Consider the following 22,494-nt stretch of genomic DNA (forward strand, 5'->3'; position numbering starts at 1 on the left):
TGAGGAAACTGAAGTGGGAAGAGTAAATAAATTACTCCAGGTTAGACAGCTAGCAAGTCAGAAAGCTAGGACTCAAAGCAGAATGGGTTTCCTTCATTAGCAGTGGATGATTTGTCCATACCTGGGAGTAGTCAGGTCCTCCAGCATCCTGGTCAGTTCTGAACAATTTCACAGCTTTAAGGTACGATTCCATTGACTTGAGTTTGGCTTTGTCAAAACCTAAAGTACGAACGAGAGCAACGGCATCTGTTAAGGAGTTCTAAACGCAGCAATGGGCGCAGCTCATCTGTTTCACATCCCTCAGGTGCGAAGGTGAGACCGGTGTGACACCACACGCGAGTGTGTCATTGTTGGCTCTGACCCCCAGCTCACAGTGACCTGTGAAATGCGCAAGTGAACAAGATTCCAGTCCCTAGCTGTCCGATCTTGAAAGCTGAGACTCAAGAGGCCATGAAGAAGATGTCCCCATTGCTCTGTCTGATTGACTGACCACTGAAACCAGGAGGCTATGCAGGATCACTGCTATTTTAAGCCACTAAGCTTTAGGAAACTTTCTAACATAGTAACAGATCACTAATAATCAAACTGATGCCTAAATAATAAAGTGCCTCTAACCATTTCTCACCTGAATGCCCTGGCAACCAAAGTCCAGACACAATGAAATTTCCCATTTGATGAGAACACCCCACCCAGTTTCCATACTGTCATCCATTTTGTGTCTCACCAATTTATCTTAATCTGCACCCAAGCTTAAGAATATGGAATACATTCCCCAGTTATATCTATGACAGATGAATAGCCTAGCACTAATCTCCTCACATAACGAAATGGGTAGAGGAAAAAAGAGATTAAAGAACAGTGGCCTTACACAATACCAACACCTTCCGGCTTCACAGTTATTGTCCATTTTGAATGAAACAATCGACAAGGGCCAAGGCAGGTTAAGCTGCTGCAGTGACACTGACATCCCACGGGGCTGGCAGCTTTGAGATGCAGTTACTCCATTTCCCATAGTTTCCTGATAACACATCTGGGAATGCAGCAGAGAATGGCCCACATACTAGGACCCCTGTCACCGACATGGGAAATCCAGATGCAGCTCCACGCTCCGGGCCTTGGCCTGACCCAGCCCTGGTCATTGCAGTCACTGGGGAGTGAATCAGTAGATGGGTGTTTTCTCTGCCTTTCAAATAACTAAAACAGGGCCGGCATCGTGGATAGCGCAGCTCCCTGTGACACGGGATCACTACTGGAGTGTGGCCCCAGGCCTCATTGCTAGGCTTCAGATCCTGCTCCTTGCTGATGTCCCTAGGATGCAGCAGAGATGGCCCAAACCTTGGATCCCTGCCCCCTTTGGGAACCTAGATGGATCCCAGCTTCTGCCTACCCCAGTCGTAACTATTGCAGTCACTTTGGGGGCAAAAAATGCAAGATCTTTCTATCTCTGCCTCTATCACCCCTACAAAGAAATAAAAATATATCTTTAAAAAAATAAATAAAGCATAAAGAGTCAGTATTAACAGCAAAGTTCCTAACTAGATGATAAAAATACTTGCAACCAGGGCTTGGCGCAATAGCCTAGCAGCTAAAATGCCTGCCTTGCACATGCCGGGATCCCATATGGGCACCGGTTCTCACTGCAGCTGCTCCACTTCCCATCAAGCTCCCTGCTTGTGGCCTGGGAAAGTTGCAGAGGACGGCCCAAAGCCTTGGGACCCTGTACCCATGTGGGAGACCCAGAAGAGGCTCCTAGCTCCTGGCTTTGGATCAGCTCAGCTCTAGCCGTTCCGGTTACTTGAGAAGTGAACCAACAGACAAAACACATTCCTCTCTGTCTCTCCTTCTCTTGGTGTATCTGACTTTCCAATAATAAATAAACATTAAAAAAAAATACTTGCAACCCTGACTACGTTTCAAACTTGCTACCTAGAAAGGGCACTCACTGTAAGCATCAGTGGCTGCTTTACCCCTGGTACAGAGGGACAGCTGTGAATGTGCAAGAAGCTGATTTAGCAAGATGCAGCCTGTGCACCCAGGGCACAGGGAAGGGAGAGGGGAGGTGAGGGCCAGCAGGGTGAGTCAGCCCTTCACATCGCTGTCAGCAGTCACAGCGGACCAGATTGTGAGGACACACACTCTTCAGGGACCCCCTATGCAGTCTGAGCCACTATGTCAAAATAGGACAAGGTCATGAATATTAAACAACATAGCCAAGGCAGTGATCTGTAAAATACTGTCAGACACATTTTAGTCCAATGGTCACATATCTTCTTACCTGTGTGTTCTAAATGTTCTAATGTCACATTGTCAACAGGAAAGAAGCTGAGGATAGCACCATATTCTGGACACATGTTTGCTATTGTAGTCCGATCAGCAATAGACAACTGTGAAACTCCACTTCCAAAAAACTCAACAAACTTCCCAGAGACTCCTGCTTGCCTGAGGTGCTAAATAAAGGAGGAATACACAGAAATACGCACAAAATTGCAACAGAAGATTAGCATGGATTCCCTGGAAACTATGAAATCAAAATTTTACATCAATATTTGCAACAATGAAGGAGTGAGGTCTTCCACTGATCTTAGGAAATATCAACTCATATTGGTTTTGCAACTCTTTTAAGTCCCTACACAGTAGCCAACAAAGGGCCTGGTAGGTCAAGACAGCTATAGTTCATACTGCAGTACCCCTATGAACTTGGCACACCTTAGATACCTCCATTATTTTTTTTAGCAGGCAGCCCTTTTCCTTCCTACATAAGTGAAACAGGGCTTTCACCACTGAGAACACCTCAGATTTAATAGAATGCTAACGTGGCAATGAGTTGTATAGTTAAGTAAAAATGATACACCAGCCACAAAAATGCCCCAAATTACAGCTACCAGCCCAAATGCTTGCAATGTCATTAATCACAGGTAAGTTCAACTTCAATAGGATTTAATGTAATATATGGCTTCAAACTTAATTTCTCCTCTAAAACAGATTTTTTTTTCTTTAACTTGCCACTTTTTAAAAATATATATTTATTTTCATTGGAAAGACATATTTACTGAGGACAGAAAGAAAGATCTTCCATTGCTGGTTCACTCCCTAAATGTCCACAATGGCAGAGCTGTGCCAATCTGAAGCCAGGAGCACCAGGAGCTTTTTCCTGGTCTCCCATGCAGGTGCAGGGTCCCAAGTACCTGGGCCATCCTCCTCTGCCGCTTTCCCAGGCCATAAGCAGGGAGCTGGATAGGAAGTGCAGCAGCCAGATTACGAACCGGTGCCAATATGGGATTCTGACTCTTGCAACGGAAGGATTAGCCAATTGGACCATTGTGTTGGACCCTTAAAAATTTTAAAAATTTCTATTTATTTTACTTAAAAGGCTGAGACAGAGAGGTGTGGGTTCTGTCACAGGTTAAGTTTATGCTTTGGACAACCACATTCCATGTCCCAGGTGCTGCAGTTCAAGTCCTGTTTCTGTTTCCAATCTAGCTTCCTGCTAATGAGCACTGTGGGAGGCAGGAGATGATAGTTCAAGTTCTTAGGTCCCTGCTCCCTACCTGGTTGATCTGGATGAAATGCCGGGCTCCTGCCCTAAGCTTAGCCTACACCCAGCTGCAGTAGGCAAGTAGGGAATCAATCAGCAGATGGAAGATCTCTCTCTGACCCTGTTTCTGACTTTCAAATAAATAAAAACAAAACACTCAGGACTCACAGGTGGGCAGCACGGCCCCACGTACATAAGCTATCACCAGCTTCCTCCTGCTACAACTGAAAATGGAGGTTAGCCTTAAACCCAGGCACTCTGATAAAAGCTTTGGGTGTTTCAGGCAGCATCTTAATGAATAGGTCAAACACATGCCCCTAAAATAATTTTTCTTAATTACTACCAAGAACAGCCAGACTTCTTTCCTAAACTGTAAAGCTGTCTCTGATTGGTACAGGGAGAGCCCAGCAAAAAGGAACTGCCAACACCTGCCTAAGGCCAACCCCAATATTGCAGAGGTGCAAAGGATCACTCAACCTGAACGCCTGCTAACAGGAACACAAGGCCTCACAAAAGACCTTTCCTTTCATATCAGGTAGTATTTTTGAGCATGAGAGAAAACTCAGACAAAGCCAAACGCTGCCTTCATCACATTAATGAGGCATCACAGACTATGTTTTAGAAAACAATATATGATTAGGTTTTTAAAGATAATGACTAGAATGAGAACAGGATCTCAAAAATAATATATTAATAAATAGAAACAGATAGAGTGGATTAATATTCTAAATTATCAACAGAGTGACACTATTCAGAAAAAAACACAGCCAGAGGATCTGAAAAGGCAGCCTAACTTTCAGTAGGTGTGAAGAAATGATTTCTCTAAAACATGATATTCCTTTTCCTCTGGGAATAATCTGCGATTCTCTATTTTACTTCCTCAATCATTTCCCTAGGCCACACATCCCCAGACAGGGAAGCAGCAGCAACACCAGGGGCTGAGGAGGAGGCATTAGTGGTCTCTCACTCTGTGGACAACCCCGAGAGCCTCTAGACGGAATCCACTAAAAATGCTGAGGCACTAGGCTCCACGCGGGAATTACACAGGGCACATTTCTGGTGTTTTTAAATGGGTCTTCAAAGATTAGTTCTTTACATTTTACTGAAAAGGCAGAGAGACCACGCCCACCGCTGTTTTACTCCTCTAACACCCTCAACATCAGCAGCAGGCTGGATTGGAAGCAGGACCAGGACTCACCAGGGATGCAGACACCCCAAGCACTATCTTCACCACTGAGCCTACCAATCATGTGCCTACCCAACCAAGCATTAAATAAAATCAGTGGGAATCAGAAATTGAGAGTGGTGACCACGAATTGTTCATTAAGTAATTTACGGGTAAATGTTAAAGGCACACAGCCAGTGTTTTTCAAATCTATATGAAAGAAGGGCCCGGCGCCGTGGCCTAGCGGCTAAAGTCCTCGCCCTGAAAGCCCCGGGATCCCATATGGGCGCCGGTTCTAATCCCGGCAGCTCCACTTCCCATCCAGCTCCCTGCTTGTGGCCTGGGAAAGCAGTTGAGGACGGCCCAATGCATTGGGACACTGCACCCGCGTGGGAGACCCGGAAGAGGTTCCAGGTTCCCGGCTTCGGATTGGCGCGCACCGGCCCGTTGTGGCTCACTTGGGGAGTGAATCATCGGACGGAAGATCTTCCTCTCTGTCTCTCCTCCTCTCTGTATATCTGGCTGTAATAAAATGAATAAATCTTTAAAAAAAAAAAAATCTATATGAAAGATATGGAAGCAGCCAACAGATACATTAATATCATTACATCTACTATCTGTATTTGTGAAAATATTACCCAATAATGTTTCAGTTAGCGGAGATACAATCAAACTTTTATCACATATGGTATTTCCAAATTCCATGTAGTCAGAAGATACTAGACAATGACCTGATGGTAACCCTCCAGACTCAAGCACCTGACCTGCAGGGCTTACAACTCTTGTCTGACCACTTATGATTCAGCCCTATGACCCCTTGCTAAGTCTTTAAACTTCAGCTTTCTCAGAATTAAATGCTGACTCTATCAGTACCTATTCTCACAGGCTTTTAATGAGGAGCAAATAAATGAACAAGTTAAGTGAACAATGACAAATTCTTTGTGCATATTAACACAAACAAAATATTACATATCTTTGCTATTATTGCTGTGATGGTAATTATATCACCAATGTAACAGTCCCAAGGAAGGATGAATGAATCAAAATTTCTAATCCCAAATATGAAATTACTGTGCACTAAGTCACACAGATACAACAACTTGAACTTACCTTTGTAATGCCAAGAACAACATCAATGGATGTAACAAAGGGGTTGGACGATCCAGTCAGCTCACATCCAACCACCTCTGGTAAAGTAAGAGAAACGGGCAGGCCGAGCATCACAGCTTCTGTCTCAATGCCGCCAACCCCTAAAGGAACAAGGACAGGTAGGCCAGCAAAGGACACAAGCAATTTGTCTCAAGGTATTTCATAAGCTCATCCTATACAAAGATCTGCTACTTATTATTGCTATAGACACCAAAACAAGCCTTTCTCAAAGAACTACACCTCATTACATGGTACATTTAATCAGCATTAACTGAGCATTATATTGGACACAATATGGTGCTAAAACACAAGTATGAATACAGCTTAGCCTCTAATAACCTCAAGAAGTTCAACAGGGCCCAGTCTAATAGTCTAGTAGCTTAAGTTCTCCCATTGCAACTGCCAGGATCCCATATAGGCACCGGTTTGTATCCCAGCTATTCCACTTCCCTTCCATCTCCCTGCTTGTGCCCTGGAAAGCAGCTGAGGACAACTGTACACCCATGTGGGAGACAGAGAAGCCCCTGCTTCTGGCTTCAGATCGGCTTAACTCCCGCCATTGTGGTCACACAGGGAGTGAACCAGAGGATAGAATATCCTTTTCTATGTCTTGCTTCTCTCCGTAAATCTGACTTTGAAATCAAAAATAAATAAATAAATAAAAGAGAAAAGTTCAATAAAGAAAAGGGAATGGGGCTAGTACCATGACATAGTAGATTAAGCCTCTACTTGTGGCACTGGTATCTCATAGGGCACCAATTTGAGTCCTGGCTGGTCCACTTCAAATGCAGCTAGCTGCTTATGTGCCTGGAAAAGCAGCAGAGGATGGACCAACTGCTTGGGTCTCTGTACCCACTTGGGAGAGCCAGAAGAAGCTCCTGGCTTTGGACCAACTCAGCTCTTGCCACTGCAGCTATTTGGGGAGTGAACCAATGGATGAAGATCTTTCTCTGCCTCTCCTTCTCTTTGTAAATCTGCCTTTCAAAGAAAAACTATAAATAAATCTTAAAAAAAATTAAAGATTCTATTTTTGGTGTTGCCACAATGATGGATGAAAACCTGAGTCCCCAAGAAGCTCTGGTCCCACAAGCGATGTTTCTGACAGACTTACCCCAGCCTAGAATCCCCAAACCATTCCCCATGGTTATGTGAGAGTCCGTGCCCACCACACTGTCTGGGAAGAGGAGGTTCTTTTCTTCAGAAACTACTCTTGACAAATACTCCAAGTTTACTTGATGAGCCATTCCAGTTCCAGGAGGGATTACAGCCACATTTTTGAAAACTCGTGAGCTCCACTGTATTTTGTTTAAAGAAATACAAGTGTTAGTATTACAATATGATTGTATTCACAACTGAAACATAAACACTGACACCTAGAAACAACAAGTGCTAGGCCCACCCCAACAGCCTTAGTGGTTGAAGTCCTCGCTTTACATGCGCCAGGATCCCTCATAGGCACTGGTTCACATCCCAGCTGGTCCACCTCCCTTCCAGCTCCCTGCTTGTGGCCTAGGAAAGCAGTTAAGGATGGCCCAAGGCCTTGGGACCCTGCACCTGTGTGAACCAGAAGAAGCTCCTGGCTTTGGATCCAATTAGATCAAATCAGATCAGCTCCGGCCATTGTGGCCACTTGGAAGACCAGAAGATGGAAGATCTTTCTGTCTCTCCTTCTCCCTCTGTATATTTGCGTTTCCAATAAAAATATATAAATCTTACCCAAAAAAGTGTCCAATATAGTCAGTTCCAGTTTACAGTACATCTTTAGAGACAAATATGCAGATATTGAACATATTTGTTACACAAGTATTTAAAATAAAACCAGATTGGATCAAAGAGATGTCCAAATAGTTCTGGTAAATGGATCCTTCTGGGTTTCAAGGATTCTCAGAGGTGAGGAGGCAGGAAGGCCTCCCTAGATGCAAAGCCCTCCAAGCTCCCACGAGTCACTTCTCCCACTGGGGTTCCCAATGCTGCCTTTATCTGAAAAAGCGTTCCATGGCCACACAGCTTTACATACCTAAAAACCACTAAAGGCCTCGAAGAAGTGTACCTATCAATGCTTTACAAATCAGTACCAAAAACTGCCCTAAATCATGTATACCTTGAAAAACTGAAGCCTCTCCCGATTTCTACCAAATTCTACTTCTTGATTTTTTAACACTGTTTCAGGTCTGAAAAAAAAAAAAAGTGGTTGTTAAACATATATCTTTTTTTTAAAAAACTTTTCTATTTTCATATAATTTATTTTTTTTTATTCATTAATTACATTGTATTATGTGTCACAGTTTCTTTCATAGGTACTGGGATTCTCCCCACCCCTCCCCAAACCCTCCCACCATGGTGGATTCCTCCACCTTGTTGCATAACCACAGCTCAAGTTCAGTTGAGATTCCCTCATTGCAATCATATACCAAACATAGAGTCCAGCATCTTATTGTCCAGTCAAGTTCAATGGCTTCTTAGGCATACCCTCTCTGGTTTGAAGACAGAGCCAGCAGAGTATCATCCCAATCAATTAAAAGCTCCAACATACCATCAGTAAAAATTTACATCATTATGGAATTAATTGACATAGTAATGAGTAGCCAATACGTTAAAAATAAATGCTAGTGCTTACATAAACATATAAACATATATCTTAAATAAACATATATCTTATATAAACATATATCTTATATAAACATATATCTTAAAGCTTTGTTTCTAAGTTTTCTTTCTTCTCCGCATTACCTATACATATATTTTTTAAATCCTTAGAACAATTTACTAGATTTCTCAGATTTTTTTTTCCCAGCAAGGAAGTTTATGCTTTTAATAACACCCTAAATGGGCACAGAAAGGAGATTGCCTACACCAGTGTCTACATCTACACTCACACTGCCTTATCAGGAGACCTGCTATGAACAGGCTTCCATTGAAATAAAAAGGGAGGCCACACTCATTCAACAGTAAGCGACCGTGCAACGGCTCTGGGAGCTGGGTGCAAACTACCAACACACAGCAGTGATATCTGAACAAATTTTAAAGCTTAGAAAGAGTTTTTGGTAAAAATTTTTTATTCACCATACCCAAAATGGAGGGTTCTTTTTAATGCTAAGTAGTTTTTTTTACATAGATCATAACTACATTTCACTGTGAATTGTTTAAACTAAGAGATAATGCCTTATGGCAAGGCAGTAAACACGGTCCCATTTGGAGGAAACTAATTTTACATAATAGATACTTTCAAAAAATCATTTCAAACAGCATTTAGTTACTTACTTCACTTGCCAGCTACAAATTAGGCACCAACTAGAACATCAATATAATTTGAATTATACATGTCCTCCAGGGTCCAGAGGGCTGTTCCATTGTCAATTTGTTTTTAAAAGAACAAAGACAATTTGGATAATTCAGGGTGGTGTGATTAGCTGAAGCCCCAGCATGCTCACAGGGCAGCTTTCTTAGGATTCAGGGGACACTGCTTTCTGGATTCCCCATAGTGGCTCACCTTTCTGCCACACAACAGCCAGGAAGTGCCACGCCAGTGCTAGGCGGCCCCCCAACTCACCTCCAAACCAGGCTGACTTCAAGTGTCAGATGCCATGCTATCCCTGTGCTAGCCCTCTATTTCCTGTTTAAACCTATAATTAATATTTCATGGATGCATTAAAGAACAGACCTATCACGGCCACAAAGCCAAGGACTATAATACCGCATCGTTTAGAGTAAAAATTGAGGGGAAACATCATAGAACTTTTAGAAATGAAGATATACAATAAGTTATACTGTCAAGTTACAAAAAGGCAACTAAAAAACCCAATGATTTAAGATCAATGTATCTTTCTTTCCTAGAATAAATCCACACAGAAAAGATGTTAACCTCAAAAGTCAATGTGCTGCCAACAGTAGAAGCAGGAAGCAGCAGTGACCACCATAGACCTGTCACAATCTGACAGCCAATGAACTGATTATACTGAATTCCAAGAAAGGAAGTGTGTGTGAGCTAGCTCCCCGAAACATGAGGCTTCATACAGCAGCGAGGGAAGGGCATGTGCACGGTAGTGAGGACACCACTTGAGGCACCTGCACCCAGCACTGGGGTGCCTGGGTTCGGGGTACAGTTGTTTCCTATCATGGCTTCCTGTTGACACACACCCTGGGAAGCAGCAAATGATGGCTCAAACACTTGTTGATCTGACACTCACAAGGGACATCCAGCTGGAGGACAAGCAATAAAATAAAAAATCCAACATGGGATCCCATTTTCTGCCAACATTAGTCATGGAAATGAGATACATTTACAGACAAATATCAAGGAAGGTCTGCTTCCTAAGGAGTAGAAATAGAGAAGGACAGACACCATCCCTGGATTTAATTTTGTTTTTAAAATAGGAAATACAATGACCAGAATCAGTTTCAAGGGCAATGGAAGAGGACGCAGGAAGGAGAAGCAATGTGGACTCCCTGAGTGAAAAGCCCCCTGGTGAGACCATGCACAAACATAGCAAGTGACATACTCAGGCACTGGCTGCAAGTGGAAAGGACACAGGATGGGCGTGTTCTCAATCTGCGAGGCAAACGTGCCCGGCTGCCGGCCAGGGTCCCCGGAGTCGCACGCCCCTCGGCAGGCAGGCTGGCCTCGGCAGGCAGGCTTCTTGGGTTGCACTCGAAGTGGGGAGAGCTTGCCTACTTTCTGCAGGTCACCACCTCCAGGATTCGGCGCGTTCTGTATTGCACTGCAGGCCAAAAGGAAACAAAACAGAAGCATTTTAAGTGGCACAGTTAGCTCTTCAAATAACGCATATGCAATGTTACCTGGAGTAACTGGGTATGTTTGAGGGCTAATCCCTCATTTAACCAAGGCAAATAGCAGGTTAAAACAGAAGATAAAAGCATAAATCTAAGCATGCAAGAAAATTATTTTCATGTACTCTATACCAACTTAAATGACTTTTAGCAAGAACTTTGAAAAACAAGTTATTTTCTGGCTCAGCACGGTAGCCTAGTGGCTCAAGTCTTCGCCTTGCAAATGCCGGGATCCCATATGAGCACCAGTCCATGCCCCGGCTGCTCTACTTCCCTTCCAGTTCCCTGCTTGTGGCCTGGCAAGGTAGCTGAGGATGGCCCAAAGTCTTGGAACCCTGCACCCATGTGGGAGACCTGGAGGAGGCTCCTGGCTTCAGATTGGCTCGGCTCTGGCCATTGCGGCCACTTGGGGAGGGGCAAGTGGACAGATGATCTTTCTGTCTCTCTTTCGCTCTGTAAATCTGCCTTTTCAATTAAAGAAAAAAGTTGTTTTTTTTTTTCCTTCCAACAACTTCTTAGAGCTCACAGCTATACAGTCTGAAACACAGGACAGAACCTCCACATGTTGCATGTTAACAGACTGGAGTTCCTATGTAGCCACTCCAGGGAGTACAACATACTGATGACCAGCCACAGAAATGCGTCTTCTCTAGTTTGCTGTCTGTCAAAGGGGCTTAGAAACTTTTCTTGGTGAAAGGAAAATAAAGTTTCAGTGAGCTCAGTGTTTTTAATCAACAATGAATTAAAAACATTCTAATTCTAGAATTCTAATATTAATCCTCTGAAAGATAAGTAGATCAAAAAACAAAAAGGAAACAAAACTGAATTCAGAAAATCACTCCAAAAAGTTTTTAAACAGCAGTAAAAATATCCAAAAGGTAAACAACTTTAAACCCAAAATCTGTAAAACAAAACAAAACAAAACAAAAACAACCTGGTTAATTCATTGACTTTTTTTTCGTGTATATGATGGTCAACACTAAAATGCAGCATATTCTTCTCTGACATAAATTATCTCTACATTGTACACTTGCAGTTAAATTGGAGGGCAGTCAGGCCATACCATTTACTGAAGTCGATCTGTAACGAATGGTCAACTGTGAGATCAGTTGGACAGGCAGGATGGACTTTGTTAGGGTCGCCTCCGAGCGCCTTCACCGCCTCCCTCATAGCAGCAAGGTCCACCAGAGCTGGTATTCCACTACAGAAGACCAAAAAAAAAAAAGTCAAGTCCTAATTATGGCTTCAATTCCCTATCATATTACGTTTACAAAAAACAAAACAGCATACACATGTTTGTTTTGTAACAAGTATTTACCAAATGCCTTCACTGAGCTACCAGTGGTATAAGGCCTAATAACACACAGCTCAGGCTCTAATGCCATCGGAAGGAAGGCACAGCAAGCCAGGCTCACCGAGCAGCCTCTCAGGGATATGATGGTGGGACACAGAGCAGGCGCACAGCAGTCAGATTCGGGCGGGCAGGGGAAGGCTATGCTTAGCTAACTTCTGGGACCCCTTCAAACTGAGCCCAACATGAACTCTTTGATCAGTAATCCCAGGACGTCCAGACCAGGAAGTCCTGCAGCCTACTACAAACACTTGTGGTTTTATTCTAAGTCTGGCAGAAGTCAACTGGTGCATGGAAGAATGATACAATCTGATTAAATAACCAAGTCTCTCCAGCTACTGCATAGATATGAGCAGATCATGAACTGCAAGCATGCAAGCAAGAATACAAGTTAAGAGGCCACTGCAGCTGTAACCCAGGTAAGAGGGAGGTGGCTACAACTGGGGTGACAATGGTAGAGATAAGAAACACTGGGGGCCAGTTCTAATCCTGGCAGCCCCACTTCCATCCAGCTCTCTGCTTGTAGCCTGGGAAAGCAGTCGAGGACGGCCCAAAGCCTTGGGATCCTGCACCCACGTGAGAGAACAGGAGGAGGCTCCAGATCTGCTCGGCTCTGGCTGCTGAGGTTGCCTAGGGAGTGAATCAATGGACAGAAGATCTTCCTGTCTGTCTCGCCAGCTCTCTGTAAATCTGACTTTCCAATAAAAGTAAATAAAAAGAAAGAAAAGAAAGAAACAAACAAACAAACATTGGGACTAGTTAGTGCTGACAGACAAAATATAGGCCATTAAGCAAAAAGGAATCAAGCCTAACTCCTAGAATTTTGGCCCAAACCAATGGGAGGCTTTTGTGTCATTTACCAGGACAGAGAAGACTGAGAACAAGTGGCATGAGGTAGGCAAACAAGAAGTCAAGTACTGGGGACATGAAATGTGAGAAACCTTCCACTAATATAGAAATAACAAGCAGGTAATGAAGCAAACAGAGCATATGAATAAATGGTTTCAGAGATCTCTAGCTTTTGTTGAAATTATTTCATCTTAGAAAGGGAAATCTTTAAAATTCATAAACCAACCTTCACAATTGAAAAACAAAAAAACACCCATCAAGGGAGCCCAACTTTCAAGAAGGGAACATTGAAAACTTACTGGGCAAAATAAAACTACAACTTACGTAAAATCTTGAAGGAGAACACGAGCAGGGAAGAAGGGCACTTCAACATTGCTTTGTTTGGTTTTCCAGTCTAAAATGTTCATAACATCTTCTTTCTTCATTAAGAAGCCATCACAATTTCGTACAGCAGCTTCCAAAAGGACCCGTATTGAGTAAGGCAGAACATCTAATTCAAGAGAAAAGACGATCACTAACAATGGAATAGTCAGATCTACAGATCCCCCAAATCACAAGAGCAAAAAGAAAAAAAGTACAGTTTCAATTTTTAAAAATTCACTGCTCAGCGGAGGACGGCCCAAAGCCTTGGGACCCTGCACCTGCATAGGAAACCCATAAGAAGCTCCTGGCTTTGGATCAGCTCAGCTCTGGCACTTGCTGCCACTTGGGGAGTGAACTAGCAGATGGAGGATCTTTTTCTATGGCTTGCCTTCTCTCCGTAAATCTGACTTTGTCATAAAAATAAATAAATCTTAAAAAAAAAATTCACTGCTCAGACAAGTAAATCCGGAGTATGACACCATTCAATGCTAACACCATGTAACTTTAACTGTATTACATTTAAGCCCAAGGTCACACAAAAAGCAGAGAAGAAAATCTCCACGTAAGGGATGCCCTGCTGAGAGCCTATCAGCCTATGGCCAAGACAAATACACACCTGACATCAGACACAGAAGAGGGAAAAGTACAGTGACAAACCACTGAGTGTGGGAGGAAAAGGTTATATGGTGTAAACTCAAATCAGGTTGTTTGGGTTATTAGAATTCATTTCAGAAAAAATTATTCACTCTCAATTACAAGTTGAAGAGTATAGAAGAGAAAGATTTTTTCCCTTTTTTAAATTTTAATTTTTTTATTTTGATAATCTTACACAGTTGATTAGGGTAAAAAGGGTCAAGGGATACAGGAAAGTGGGTAAGACCATTGTTTCCACACTAATATCATCATTTTTCCCACTGTATCTGGGGTCAGGGGAGAAAGAAAGGGAGAAGCCCCACCCAGCCTCCCACTCATCCCAGGTCCCCGATGTGGGTCATGCTCCAAGGGTCCTGTTCAAGCAGTTTTGATAGTTCAAACTGTTCTGAATTGCATGCACGATGAAATCTATTCAGAATCCACTGGTTGACACAGTCTCTTCATGGTTGGAATTCTGAGATCAGCAGTTCAGTTGGAGGGATTCCCAAAGAAACTTCATCTGAGGTGATCCCAGACCTGATTCTTGTGTGTGCTTGCCAGTACAGGGTCTGGCACAGTCCATCACCCCAATCAGCTTATGCACAACTGCTGGGTCTGTTTTGTTTCCAGCCCTGTCTTCCATTGGAACCAATGGGTGTTGTAGTCCAGCCTGATCCTGCCCACTTCATACTCGCCCCACACACAAACCACTGGAAGCTGCAGCCTAGTTGGGGTGACTCCCCATAACCCCACCAGGCCTGCCCCTATCCTGGTTCCCATGCATGCCAGTATGTACAGCAGACTTGTTCAGCATTTCCCACATCCCATTTAGCTCTTATACATGTCAATAGCACTGAAGCCTAGTTCAACCCAACCTGCCCTACTATCTAGTCCACACACATACCGGCAGGTGCCTTTCTGTCTAGCCACCCCTGCCCCTGTCTTGGTTTTCATGCTCTCCAGTGAGAGAGATAACCCAAGAGGAGGTGCCCACCATTTCCCTCCTAGGCCACTCCCACTCCGGGATTATGCACTCTCCAGGTGGTTCTGGAGTTTAACTTGACAGAATGAGCCCCCATTGCCAGCCTCTGTCAGCTGATGCTGCGGCAAAGCCCAACCAACCCTCACCCACTCTGATTTAAGCATGCACCAGTAGGAACAGTCAGCCCAATCTGGCCCTTCCCTGATCTAGTTCACATGAGGCCCACAGGTGTTGTAGCCCTGCCTGGTCTGGTCTGCCCTCATCCCAACTCACGCTCTCCAATGGGATTGGCTGTCAAGGAGGAGAAAGAGATTTTACAACTTCTAAGTTAAATTCTCACATCAGATTTTGTCAGTGTTTATTTCCTTCCCTGATTAAAACACACACACACAAACCCGAGTGAATAAATTGCAGTAGTTCACACAATGGATTACTCTGCAGCTCTTGAAGGAATAAAAAGGTTTCATAGACTGACAAGGATCAGTTACAATAATAACCAGAATATGTCTTAAAGCACAAAAGCAGTCTAAGCCATGTTTACAGCAGACTACCATTCCTTAATAAAGGAAGTTAAGGGACGACACAGAGCCACAGCACACTAATCCTCTGCAAGTGCTGGCATCCCATATGGGCACTGGATCGTGTCCTGGCTTCTCCACTTCCCATCCAGCTCCCAGCTTGTGACCTAGCAAAGCAGTAGAGGGTGACTCAAAGCCTTGGGACCCTGCACCCACGTGGGAGACCCAGAAGAAGCTGCTGGCTTAGAATCAGCAAAATAAATTTAAAATATATATTAACAATTATAAAAATAGTATATAGTATTTTTTTCCAAGAAAAAAATGCAAGGCTGGCCTGAAGAACTCAGCATGTGTCCTATATATCTCCTTAGTGACATATAAACTAAAAAAAAAAAAACAATCACAGTGAAAACAACCACATTTGGACTCTAGCACTATTCATGTGATATGTATCATAAGAAAGCAAATAAACACTTTTGTTATTTTTGTTACTATGGTTTTCTTCAGTAATGACATATATGTACAAACCAGAGTAGCTAAACTAAAAACCCTAACATTCAATTGAAAATATGGGTATGAACTCATGATCTGTTTTTCCCTTTCTAAAAATGCAAGTATTTCCTAGCTCCATCTGCTGAAGATACTCAGAACAATAACAAACTCTTGGCAAATCTGATTACTGTTTGCAAATAGTATTTCTCATCTAAAAAGGTCAAAAAGCTCCCTCTCTTGAGGGAGAAATGACCAGTCTATGTCATGCTAAGGATGATACACAAAATGAGCCCAGAACATCCTGTGTCAGAAACCAAAGACTAATGGGAACACTAATGGATCAATCCAAGCATCAAAGTGAATAATGACTGTAATTCACTGAAACCAATGAAATGCATAAATAGCTCTTGGTTCATAATGACTCTTAACCCCTTCAATGATCACCAATGAAGTTGCTAGGGCATCAACTCATTACCCTGAAAAGTGACAGAGAAAAAACATCAATCATTATTCTCCTGTTTCAGGGTCACCAAGAACCTCAAAGCTCTTTGTTATAGAAGGGTCACAGCTAACAAACTTAGATGATACCATTAGAAAAATCACCAGCGCACAATGATGGCTCTAGAAAATAATCATCATGTGGATACGTGAGGTGGCTATCAGGCTGAGAACACGCACTCACTCACCATCCAACAGTGAGACTTCATATACTCCATCTGTCTCCTGATACAACCACAGCAGAAGTCAGGACACTGATGACCTTATTCACAGGCCCTACAAAATGGCCAACTCACTTCTAATCTGCTGTACATTCGTTGACTTCTGAGTCCCACCTGCAGTTGCCTTGGGAGGGCCACACATATTCCTCATCCTTGAATCAAAACACATCCTTGCGAAAGTAAATAAATACTGTACAAAAGCTGTATAAGTGACCAGAATCTAATCAAACCTCGAGCTTTACCTTTCAATGACCAGGACATAGGAGACGGTGGAACAGTCAAGTGAAACCAGAGGAGCACCCTGCAGGATGCAGAGGTGCTGCAGGACACAGCATCCTGCCTCTCCAACATGAAACATCATGGACAGGAGTGGGGGAAGAGATTAAGAGACCTCAGACACATAAAACAAATGCTGTACATGGCTGAACACACCCAATTAATAATTGTATTTTTGAGACAGAAATTTAAATTGGAGGTTTTATATTAAGAAATTCTTTGGTTAAATACAATAACAACACTGACTTTTTTTTTCAGTCCTTTCATTCATATAGATACACATATAACAATATTTACAAGAATGACCAGGAAAGACATAAGCTGACATTTACAAACATTAGCAGACACCACAAGGAAAGGGAGCAGGATTCAGCAAAAGGTAACATGAACTTCCTTGGATGTGGTCAGCAGGGAAGGCATATATGAAAAAGCGTGATCGCCTTTTTTAAAAAGGAAAAGTCAATGCTGAGGTGAGGCAAGCCATGGCAGTCTGGGGGCAGTAGGTGCTAGGACCCTGAGCCCCGGGGGCAGTGGGTGCAGGAACCCCGGTCTGCCTGCCCTGGGGGCCAGGGGTGGGGTGGTTTGTCCAGTGGGGCCCCGGTCACCTGGCCCAGTCCTTCGGCCCACCTATGAGAACTGGTCCTCCTCTATGGAAAAGACGGAGTAATGGATGGCTGGCCCAGATCCACACAGAGGATATGGCAGCCCACTGGGGCCTCCAGAAGACATCTGCTACCATAGCAAACGAAGGAGAACAGAACAGATTGAACAACTGCCCCAGTCCAAATATGACAGCAAATATCTGGGTGAATGGAGACTCTAAGGTGAACTATGTCAGCCAATGGGCATTGAAAGTGTTCCCTCATCCTTGGATCAGCGATATCGACAACATTCCAGTACTATCAAAACCAGCTGGGTAAAACCCTTGGAGCTTACGACACATCAGGACCCTGGGTTGATACTGGGTGGCTGTTCCCCATCCCTGGGTACCGCGGCAGTTGGAAGGCTGGGTGTGGCTTCTTCCCTGGTCTCCTCTCTCCCCCCAGAGACAGGAAAAAGGAAAACTTGGAAACAATGATCACACCCATTTTTCCCTGACCCTTGATTCTTTATACCTTGATCAACCATGTAATCATCATATACATATGTATATATATGTAAATTAAAAAGGAAACCTTCAACAATAGTGTTGGGCTCAGCTGGTGCCCAGCAGAACTGTAAGGTTTGCAGCGCCCACATGCACTCTGGCCCCATGGAATACCACCAATGCTGTCCAGCAGGGGGTCCACTAGACTACAGATCAGAAACATTAGACAAGAAGCCTGTGGCTGTATACAACAGGTATGGTCTTTGCAAAGCAAGTTGATGCACTTTCTCATTCAAAAATGGGAATGAAAGCCACCTATCTGAGATGTGATCTATCTAGGGCACATATAATGAAACAAATTATGATCCACAATGGGCACCATCCTCAACTCAATCTGAAACATTATTAAAGTGACCACATCAAGGGGAAGCACAAGGGATAACCTGTTCTGTTTTGAAGATTTATTTGAAAGGCAGTTGGATACATACTCACAGAGAGACTGAGACAGAGAACAACAATCTTCTATTAACTGGTTCACCCCCCCCCCCAAAATGTGCCAAACAGCTCAGGTTGGGTCAGGTCAAAGCCAGGAGCCAGGAACTTCAATAGGGTCTCCCAGGTGGCTGTAGGGGGCCCAAGCCCTCAGGTCATCCTCCACTGCTTTCCCAAGCCTACCAGCAGCGAGCTGGAGTAGAAATGGAGCAGCAAGGACTTGAACCAGAGTTCATACAGGATGCCCGAGTCACATGCCCAGGTTGCCCCAGGAGAAAAAAATATCTAATAAATACATGGAAATAATGAGACAGAAAATATTAACATAGATGGCAATGCACAAGATTAACCTTTTAATTTGGTTAATTGTTCTGAAAAAAATCAGATTTTTTTTAAGAATTCCATTAGATTTCTAGTTAAACATGATAAATATCAGCACTTATCTCTACTACCTCCTGAATCCCACTGTGATGACATTATAAACCAACAAGCAGATGCAAAACCATAAAAACTTTGGGAGAAATAGAAAGTACATAGACAAATGCTAATGGTGTGAGCACAGCAGGGTAGCAGGAACTGAAACTTAACTGCCTGACACAAAAAGGAAGGACTGAAATGTTGTAGGATTTTTCAGGAGCATTAGAAATTGAGAACACAGGTCAGCAGCCCCCATTGGACTGCCATCTTCCCTGCCTCCACTCTGACTCCCTGCGGACACACCTGGGAAGGCAGTGAAGGTGGTCTAGGCACTGGATTCTTGTCACCCACATGGCAATCCAGACGGAGCACTGGGTTCCTGACTTGGAGGTGTTTTACACACATTATCTCATTTAGTCCCTAAAGCAGACCCACAAACAAATATTGAAGAAGGACTAACAGGTTAGACGGCAAGCTGGCCAGTGTGGAAAGCGGGCACAGGCGCTGGGTTTGTTCAGCCATCTCGGCACAGTAGCTCCTTTCTCCCTCCGGCTCACAGCTCGGCCTCAGCAGTCTCACGCTCCCACTCCACTGGCATGTATCAGGATCCGCTCCCCTTCCAGAGCTCTCCAATGCCCACCTTACCGTCCAGGTCCTTCTTACCACAGCTACTCACTTTCTCCCTCACCTGCCTTCCACACATTCCCTACTTAACGCAGTTTCCACATGGTTTAATCCCTCCCCATCTGTTTTTTCACCCTATTTGCCTGAGAAAACCCTGATACTGCTCAGTTCATTCAAAAACAAAAACAAAAACCAGTCCTTCCTTAAAAAAAAGCAAAAAACTGTATAACATTTTGCTTATCTTATAACTCACCCCTTCCAAGTGTATAATTTAGTGAACCGTAGTTTAGTTAGCTGAGTTACGCAACCAGTTTGAGAACATTCTTGTCACCCAGACATCGCTTGTGCCCCTTACTGCTGACTCCTGCCCCTCCTGGACATCTGACAGTGTCACATGATGAAGTCTGTGTGAGGGGCTCTTCTCACTGAGCACGCTCCACAGCCTATCCACAGCTAGCTTCTCTTTATCGCTCACAAGTCTGCCACCGTGTGCCACATTCTGCCTCTCCAGTTACCCTCTGGAGTACACTCAGGTTGCTTCCAATTTCAGCTATTTTGAATGATGTTGTGAGGGCACCTGTTTGCAACTCTTTGTGGTGATTTCCACATGTTTTCATTTGTTTCAGTAATACGGTAAATCTATGTTCAGTAAGAAACTGCCTATTGAGGCCAGTGCAGTGACGTGGTATTCCACATGGGTATCAATTCATATCCTGGTTGCTCCAAGCCTGATCGAGTTCTCTGTTTATGGCCTGGTAAAGCAGTGCAGGAGGGAACAAGTTCTTGGACCCCTGCACCCACATGGGAACCTGGAAGAAGCTTCTGGCTCCCAGCTTCACATGACCACTGTGGTCATTTGGGGAGTGTACCAGCAGATGGAAGATTTCAAATAAATCTTTTTTAAAAAGGAAACTGCCTGTTTTTCAAATTGGCACCATTTTACATATATGTGTGTATATATATATATATATATATTTTCTTATATTAAACAGCTATTTTACAGAGAGGATGAGAGACAGAAGAGGTCTTCTTTCCGCTGGTTCACTCCCCAAATGTCCGCAACAGCCAGAGATGAGCTGACCCAAACTCAGGAGCTTCTTCCATTTCCCACAGGGTACAGAGGCCCAAAACCTGAATTGTCCTCCACTGCTTCTCCCAGGCCATTGCGGAGAGCTACATCAGAAGTACAGCAGACAGAACTCAAACCATTTCCTCAGGCAGAGGCCCACTGTACAATCCTACCACCAATGTGTGAGGTTCCCATCTCTCCATATGCTGCCCAACATTTGCGATCTGTCTTTCCTCCCACATCCATTCTAGTCCTCGTGCAGTTGTCTGTGGCTTTAGTGTTGGTAGTGCGTAAAGGAAGAGAAAGAGAAAGACACAGACTCTGAAACAGGGCAGCTGGTACCAACACAGAATGTATGTGGGGTCTTCATTGTTCGTCCAACACCGTCCCTTTGTTTCTCTTAACTGTGTGCTTCCCTACACTCTACAACATTCCTACCTCAACTTGCCCTCAGCAATCACCCTGGGGTCAGCCCCTAGGCAGCCCGCAGGCCCCCAATTCCCCACCTGACAGAGGCTAGATATCCCCTCCAACAGTGGCCTTCCTGAAACAGGCTCTCCTGCTTCCATAGCATTTGGAAAACAATATCCCGTCTCCCATCTCCCATTTCTGTGTGACCTGAGAACAGACGCAACGCATTTCTTCATCCCAGCCTTTGAGCCTCAGAGGGAAGACAATGCCTCCCTCTGCAGCCCAGACACACGTGCCCACTGCCTGTCCAGAACTGGGGACCTTATGGTGGGTGTTCCCTGGCTCTGTGCAACTCGAGAAAGGAATGCAACTGCTGACACTAAGGACACTGTTCAGCCTATCCACTGCCCAGGCAGGAGCTGCCACACCTCCTGCCAACAACTGCGACAGGGGAACTAAAAGCTTGCAGAGAGGGTGAACACTGAGATCCTGAGCAGTTCTTAACACTTCCAGCAGCCCTGCCAGTCAAACGAAGGAGTGGCTCAGAATTCACACCCAGGCTCACATCTCATTCCATAATGTCGCCCACAGGAGCTAAGCTATACAACACACCCCCAAACCTCTTGAATTTATACTGAGGTCCATGCCTGAGTGCCCTCTTCACCTTGCCTGCGCTCTGCCCTGTGTCTATCCCACCTGCACGGTGAGCAGCAGCGCCGTCCTCCCAGGTCCTTGTGCCACCTCCGACACCTTACACGGCCCTCCCAGCCTACTTCCATCACCGCAGGCACACCGACTCTCACCTAGCTTTTCCAGGTCATCTTTCCACTCCCCTCACTTGCCCTAAACCAGTGGCTTTCAAAGTGTGGCCTGGGACTTCTGGGGCCCTTGAAGCCAGTTCAGAGAACCTTTTGAGGTCAACTAAGATATTGCCTTCCACCACTCTGGTATTGACACTGCTGGTTCAAAACCCTTGGTGAGTACAACTGTGGTGTTTTCATCTAACTGAAACTGGGCATAATTTATGTAATCACATTTCTTATTTTAAAAGATTCATTCATTTATATTGGAAAGGCAGATATATGGAGAGGAGGAGAGACAGAGAGGAAAATCTTCTGTCTGATGATGGTTCACTCCCCAGGTGACCGCAAAGGATGGGGCTGAGCCAATCCGAAGCCAGGAGCCAGGAGCTTCTTTCAGGTCTCCCATGTGGGTGCAGGGTCCCAAGTCTTTGGACCATCCTCGACAGCTTTCACAAGCAGGGAGCTGGAAGAGAAGCAGGGCTGCCGGGATTAGAACCGGCGCCCATATGGGATCCCAATGTGTTCAAGGCATTGAGCCGTAATGCTGTTGCGCTGGGCCCTGTGATTACATTTCTAAAATGAGCTACTAACAGATATCCTTTTGACCAATAACACAATGGAAGATTCAACAGCTGGTTCAGGCTCTGAAATAAAGATGCTGAAGTGGGCCCGGCACCATAGCCTAGTGGCTAAAGTCCTCGCCTTGCATGCACCAGGATCCATATGGGCACCAGTCTGAGTTCCTGCTGATTCACTTCCCATCCAGCTCTG

General features: G+C 44.3%; 1 protein-coding gene across 1 annotated transcript in view; it reads right to left on the minus strand.

Annotated features, from left to right (window-relative positions):
- IREB2 (iron responsive element binding protein 2) overlaps positions 1–22,494 on the minus strand; it is a 54,556-nt gene that overhangs the window by 19,272 nt on the left and 12,790 nt on the right. The window contains exons 3-10 of the mRNA XM_004594609.4: positions 13,162–13,327; positions 11,701–11,838; positions 10,349–10,567; positions 7,951–8,020; positions 6,961–7,144; positions 5,811–5,950; positions 2,276–2,447; positions 122–219 (exon numbers count right to left, since the gene is read on the minus strand). Coding sequence (XP_004594666.1) covers positions 122–219; positions 2,276–2,447; positions 5,811–5,950; positions 6,961–7,144; positions 7,951–8,020; positions 10,349–10,567; positions 11,701–11,838; positions 13,162–13,327 — 1,187 coding nt within the window. The remainder of the gene's footprint in view (positions 1–121; positions 220–2,275; positions 2,448–5,810; positions 5,951–6,960; positions 7,145–7,950; positions 8,021–10,348; positions 10,568–11,700; positions 11,839–13,161; positions 13,328–22,494) is intronic.

The sequence above is a fragment of the Ochotona princeps genome, chromosome 6 (genome assembly GCF_030435755.1).
Source record: "Ochotona princeps isolate mOchPri1 chromosome 6, mOchPri1.hap1, whole genome shotgun sequence".
NCBI classification, from domain to species: Eukaryota; Metazoa; Chordata; class Mammalia; order Lagomorpha; family Ochotonidae; genus Ochotona; species Ochotona princeps.